The 6,441-nt window shown below is 54.9% G+C and overlaps 1 protein-coding gene across 1 annotated transcript; it reads left to right on the top strand.

Moving 5' to 3' along the window:
* Window positions 1-4,360: 4,360 nt before the first annotated feature.
* LOC121346022 (G-protein coupled receptor 183-like) lies at window positions 4,361-5,419 on the top strand. Its single transcript, XM_041423429.1, has one exon. It carries the CDS (start codon window positions 4,361-4,363, stop codon window positions 5,417-5,419), a length of 1,059 nt encoding a protein of 352 aa, XP_041279363.1.
* The last annotated feature ends 1,022 nt before the right edge of the window (window positions 5,420-6,441 follow it).

Raw genomic sequence — 6,441 nt, 5'->3', positions numbered from 1 at the left:
GGATCTCCCAGCACGTGCCTGCAGCTGTGACTTCTGAGCTTCCCTCGCTGGCCGCAGCCACCATCACGGCTGGGCTGATGGCCTCCAGGACCTGATCCCACAGGAGCTGCAACCTGGCTTTTCTGCTGGGCTGGGAAGCAACATCCATGGCAAGGTCTCCAGCAGCAAAAGCAGGCTGCAGGGAGCCTTCATGGGATGGCAGAGAGAGATGTGCTCTGAGGATGGTGTGAGAAGAGCCACAGTGACTCTGAGGTGCGCATCTGTTCTGAAATACCCAACATCTGGCTCTGGAGGTAGCATGTGGTCACTGCCAGGCGGGGATCTGGCTAGAGACATGCCATGGTTAAGGAGCATGATGCACACTTCAGGAGAGAGACCCTCCATGCCAAATGTTTGCACAGGACTCCCCCAGACAGTGTCCCTGTGTCCTTGCTGGGTCCCTGGCAGCAGGGACATCCCAGGACAGCAGGTCCTGCTCACCCTGGGATGGATACCTGGGCTATGGGACTATGCCTGCTCCCTGCTAGGCCCAGGGAAGTGTCTTTATGCAAACATGGACACAACAGAAGAAAGCATAGATCCAGCTTTGAAGTTGAACCTCCCTCCTCAAATCCCACATTACATTCCACTGGGCTCTGTCAAGGACAGTATCTCTCAAATGAGATGGCTGCAAACTGGGCTGGACAGGCCTTCTCTACCCTGTCTGAGGGGAGATCCCGTTTCAGCTCATGCAGGGTTGCAGAGCCAGGGAGCGGATCCCCACAGGTGGGAAGAGGATCCCCTCAGTCCACTGCCCCATCCAAAAGGCCTTGCCTGCTGTGCAGCGTGGGGTGGTGCAGCCGTGCTGGGCTTGCTGGAGCCGTGCAAACGGGTGGAGCTGGGCTGCACTCCTGTAGCGCAGCACCTGCTGCACACAGGGCAGGAGCGTGTTTTGCACAAAAGAAGAACCCACTTCCTTTGTTCTGCACTGCAAAAAGAAAAATAAAATCAGGTGGAGAGCATTGCTTTCCCTCTGTCTTATTCCCAAGGCCCTGGGCACAGTTGTCACTTAGAGCTTTGGGCTCTTCCATCTGTTTTCAAGGCTGGTGATGCCACTTGGTCATCTCCCTCCTCTGCGCAGGGGCTGACACCCCGCCGACCCTCCTTTATCCAGGTCCCCCTTTACACAGCGCCGGCACTTCCCGCTCCCGTGGGCTCCATGGGAAACCCTCCATGCCCAGGCAGGTGGCAGCTCTGGGCCATCAGCACTGATTCCTCCTCTGGGATCTGCAGCCCTCCTTTCAGTGCCTGCGTGAGCGTGGAGCCCAGGGACGGCAGGGGCTGTACAAAGGGCCCGCTTGACTGCACGGAAAAGTCCCGGGCGTGAATTTGCATCACCAACATCCCCGTCCATCCCTGCCGAGCCCTGGGGATTCCGACCGGTCCAAGGCGCTGTGAGGCCCTGGGTGGAAGCCAGTGGCATTTTGCTGAGCTTCATCCAAATTTATTTCCTCGACGGTGTTAATTTGTGGAGATAAAACTCTCATGGGGGAGACTGTAGTGAGTGTGGGCAGGAGCTTTGCACCAACAGTGCCGCAGTGAGCCCCGACTCGATGAGACCGGTATTTATTTCAGCTGCCTCTGTTTGTCCTGCAGTGCTTTAGGGAGGTGAAAGGATAGTCCTGGGTCTACCCACTGGTGTGGGCTCAGGATTTCTGTGGACGTAACACTTCTCTAATGTTAAATCCATTGGCTGTTCTCACCGTCATGATGAAACAGCTCAAGAACATTTCAGCCCCACACAAGTTTGATTAGTTTAACTCTTGACAGATGTGCAAGTAGAAAACCCCTATTTTACTAGGGAATATTTTTAATAATTTACTCAGCAGTATTCTGTTATTAGCTGACCTTTCCCTCTGTGTAATATAAACCCTCGAGCAACAAAAGTATCTCCATTAACAGATAAGCTTGTTAGCCAATTTTCACTATTACTCTTGCTAAGTACCTTCAACTTCTAGTAAATTCATGACAATAATGTGTAATTTCTATACAGATGACTCACAGTACATGAGTACACAGATTAGTACTGAGTTTAATGCTGCTGTTTTAAAACATTAGAAATATTATGCAATTAAATAATTAGTTGAGCTTTACTGACCCAGAGGGAAATATGGAAGTTTAGCTTAACTGTAATCTTAACCTTTGTATTACTTGGCTTCAGTTTTTCAGTAGCATGCCCCGAATGCCCCGTGATGGGAATTTCCTGGTTTATTAGGAATTTTTTTGAGGGATAAAACCAGACACCAGCAAGATCATCACCACCACCACAAAAACCCCCCAAACCCTAGAACCATTAAAAAAAAGCATAAAAATTCCTCTTGGGATTTGAAAACCCTAGTGGTCTCCAGTAAAAAAAAAACACCATGGGGAAGGCCATCCTGCTGGCCACATTGCAGGCTGCACTTCTGCAAACATTTTGGGAAGTGCTGGGAAGGAAAGTACTCTCTCCATGCTGTAAGACACACACACACGGGGCTGAGGGATAAATCACAGCCCTCCACTGCCGAGCACTCTGTGGGGATAGAGCCCGCCATGAGAGTTCCAGCTGGGACAAGGGGCTTTGCCCCACTTTCACCGCACAATGTATCATCTCGATAACAAAAATATTTTGGGCAAATCGTTTCGTTCAACTCAGTCTCTGCACTAAGGAGCCGTGCCTGGTGATGTCTCTGTGTGTGTGTGAAAGGCAAATCTGAGTTTCACCACAGTGCAAGCATGGCTTGCACTGGCCACAGGCACAATAAGCTCCTTTGGAAATTTGCCGCAACTTTATTGTAAAAGCCGCCGCGGTCCGATCTGCTGCCGCGGCCCTGTGCGTGTGCCCGGGCTGAGGGCTCTGGACCGCACGTGAACCAGAGCTGAAGTTGTTTTCATCGTTCAGTTGCATTTTGCATCCTTGTAGGAGCTTTCACAGTAAAACGCGAAGTCGGCTTAGATGTCGGGAGCGATTACCGCGCAGGTACAGTCATTTATCTTCTCCTGAACAGCCACTACTGAGAATATCCCCCGCGGCGGCAGCGTGCCTCTCACATACCGAAAGAAGAAAAAAAAAAAGCCCCACCCAGAAAGAATACAGTTTTACTAACCCTAAGGAAAAAAAAAAAAAAAAAGCCCCACCCAGAAAGAACACAGTTTTACTAACCCTAAGGGAAAAAAAAAAACCCCAACAAAAAACAACAAACAAAAAAACCCCAAATCTCACGGTGCTTTTATAATGTGAGCGAATCCCGGGAGGAGCTCACACGGCCGGGGAGCCCGAGCGCAGGACGCGGGCAGGAGGCTCCGCGCTCGCTGCCCCCCAAAAGTCGGGCGAGAGGAGGAGGAAGAGGAGGAAGAGAAGACGACGGTGGCACCGCCGCACTCAGGTTGGAGCCCCTGACCTCCCTTTAGTGCTTGTGAGTTTGAGCATCCCAGCCGTCGGGGTCCGCGCCGCCGGGGACGAGAGGCAGCGCTGCGCCCGTCCCGTCCCGTCCCGTCCCGGTGCGGCGGTGCTGGGAGCGGAGCCCGGCGGCGGGAGGAGGCAGCGTGCGGTGAGCGGCGGGCGGGAGAGGCGCAGCGGGAGCCGCTGCAGCCCCGCAGCCGAGGGGACGCCGCTGTCGCCAGGCACGAGCGCGGACCCCGTGCCCAAAGCGGGGCGAGCGGCGGGAGGGCGTGCGGGGAGCGGGCGTGCGGTGCCGGGGAGTTCCCAGCTCCCTGATCGGAACGAGCATGGGTCACGGGATTGTTGGGGAAGGTTGGGTTGGGGTTTTTTTTTGTGGAAGGCTAGGTTTTTTCCTCTCTTTTAATTTCTTCAGTTTCGTTGCTGAAGTTTTGGTCCTGCCCGAGGGTTGCGAAAGTGATCTTGAGCACTTCTGCCCGCCCGTCCCCCAGCCCTCCCAGTCCCCGGCCCCTCCAGTTCCTGAACATTTTCTCAATGAAGCTCCTCATTCTCCTTGCTGCAATGAGTAAATTATATCATTGCCACCAGATGAGTTTGGGACCTTCCTTGTGTGACAGGCAATTACCCCTCCGAGCACCTCCAGTCCTTTCTCATACTGATTGGACTTGTGAAGAAACAAAATTAAGAGTAGCTCGTGATAAGAAAAGGAGAATTGACTCACAGCCACTGCTGAGATGCTCTCACCAAAATCACAAGAGAAGCATTTTTCCAAATGACTCGAGCTGTGTGCTGCTGGGGGAGGTGGCTGGAGCAGGGGACAGGGCTTTTGCTTTGTGATGAGGGCCAGCTCTAAGTGTGCCACTCCTGTTATCAATAAGCTGCAAGTTTCACGTGTGTTCTTATTCCAAGTGAGAGAACAAGAGCTCGTGAGGCACTGTGGAAATGGCTCTTGTGGAGGATGTGTTCCTGCCCACCAATCTCACCTCCAGCAACCAGAGCAGCTGCAATGTGCACAACCACCACTTCTCAACCAAAGTCACCTTCTCCCTTTTCTACATCATCCTGCTGGTGTTCGGTGCCTGTGGGAATGTCCTGGCCCTCTGCATCACCTTCCAGCGCAGGAAGAAGAAACTCAACTCCACCGACCTCTACCTGGTGAACCTGGCGCTCTCCGATGCCCTCTTCACCCTGGCACTGCCAGGCAGGATTGCCTACTACATCCTGGAGTCTGACTGGCCCTTTGGGGACTGGTTCTGCCGGATCACAGCTTTCATTTTCTACATGAACACCTATGTGAGCATCTACTTCATGACCTGCGTGAGCGTGGACCGCTACGTTGCCGTGGTGCGCACAAGGCACCCCGGCAGGATTCGGAAGATGAGCCGTGCCAGGGGTATCTGTGTCCTCATCTGGTCCTTGGTGTTCCTGCAGACGGCTCCGCTGCTCCTGCGGCCCATGACGCGAAGGATGGGAGACAAGCTGACCTGCATGGAGTACTTCAACTTTGAGGAGATTCCCAATCTGCCCTACCTGCTCCTGGTGGCCTGCATGCTTGGCTTCTTCCTGCCTGTGGGCATCATCTTGGTGTGCTATGTGAGGATCAACCTCAAGCTCTGCCAGACCGCCAAGGAGAATCCGCTGACGGTGAAGAACGGGCACCACCACCGGGCCTTCACTGTCATCCTGGTGGTTCTGCTGGCTGTCCTGCTCTGCTTCAGTCCCTACCACCTCAACATTGTCCAGTTCATGGTCAGGAAGATCCTCTACCAGCCATCCTGCCGTGAGCAGCAAGCCTTCAAGATGTCCCTGCAAGTCACTGTGGCGTTCATGAACCTCAACTGCTGCATCGACCCCATCATCTACTTCTTCGCCTTCCGGGGCTACAAGCGGAGGCTGCTCCGCATCTTCAGGAACAGCGGCTCCCTGGCCACCTCCTCCACTGCCAAGACCGCCTCGGAGAGCAACAGCAACAGCCAGCCGCCCGGCTCCAGCTCCGTCTAGCAGCACTAGCCCCTCCCTTTTGCCTGGCCTGTGACTTATGGACCATCCCTGATGGCAGGAGGCAGAGTCCAACTGCAGGACCAGCACCTTCAACAGGCTCCATCGCTCCCCTGCCTGGAGCCAGGGGCTCTTGCAAAGCCAACCCACTAGGGACAAAGCCCTGCCTGGCTCTGCGTGCCTGGCTCTGTGCTCAGCGCTGCTGCACCTGCCAGCCTGGAGCAGGGAGAGGCACCTTTTCATCCCAGCCCCAGAGGAGGCAGCTCGTGCAGCTGCTCTGTCTGGCACACCCAGCTGGAGGTTTCCCAGCACTGCACTGCATCCCTCTCCCATGCCTGTCCACACCCCCTGTGGGGCTGGGGTGTGCTGGTAACCACCATGGATGTCCCTCTGTCCCCCTCCCCTGCACTGCCCCTGGAGCACTACAGCAGCATCCCTGCAGGCTTCAGGGCAGAAAGCACGGAGGAGATGGACTCAGGGCACTCCAGGGAAAGGCTGGGATGTTATTTGCATGCAGAAGATGGCCTACAGCTCCTTCTCCACACCAACAAACAGCAGCTCTGCTCTCTGCCTGCCCAGCATCCCGCTCCCGCACCAGGGCCCTTACTGCATGGGGCAAGCAGTAAGTGTGGGGCATGTGGGAGATGCTGGAAAAGCCCTCTCCCAAGGAAGAGGTGGTCTGCTCTCTGCCTGCCCAGCATCCTGCTCCCGCACCCGGGCTCTGCATGGAGCAAGCAGTAAGTGTGGAGCATGTGGGAGATGCTGGAAAAGCCCTCTCCCAAGGAAGAGGTGTGGAGATGTGAATTTGTAGAGCTCTGGATGTGCTGCTGCCTACATTCACCATTTGGGTGACTGCTTCTTCCCCAGGGTGCCCTTCCTCACACCTGACTGCACTGCAGTCACCCTGCAGGGACCCACGGCCAGGAAAGGGGATCGTGGGGATGGCCTGGAGCCCAGCCCAGCTCTAAGGCTGCAAACCTGCCCTGGATGTACTCATGGGGCAAACCTTCACCTTAGTCCTTAAT

Source organism: Onychostruthus taczanowskii, unplaced genomic scaffold (genome assembly GCF_017590055.1).
Source record: "Onychostruthus taczanowskii isolate IOZ18803 unplaced genomic scaffold, ASM1759005v1 scaffold77, whole genome shotgun sequence".
Taxonomy (NCBI): Eukaryota; Metazoa; Chordata; class Aves; order Passeriformes; family Passeridae; genus Onychostruthus; species Onychostruthus taczanowskii.
Note: the sequence above shows the minus strand (reverse complement) of the source record. Positions and strands in the feature narration are given on the sequence as shown.

Excerpts from the sequence above, each read along its gene's own strand:
- LOC121346022 (XM_041423429.1), top strand. The coding sequence starts at position 4,361 with ATGGCTCTTGTGGAGGATGTGTTCCTGCCCACCAATCTCACCTCCAGC.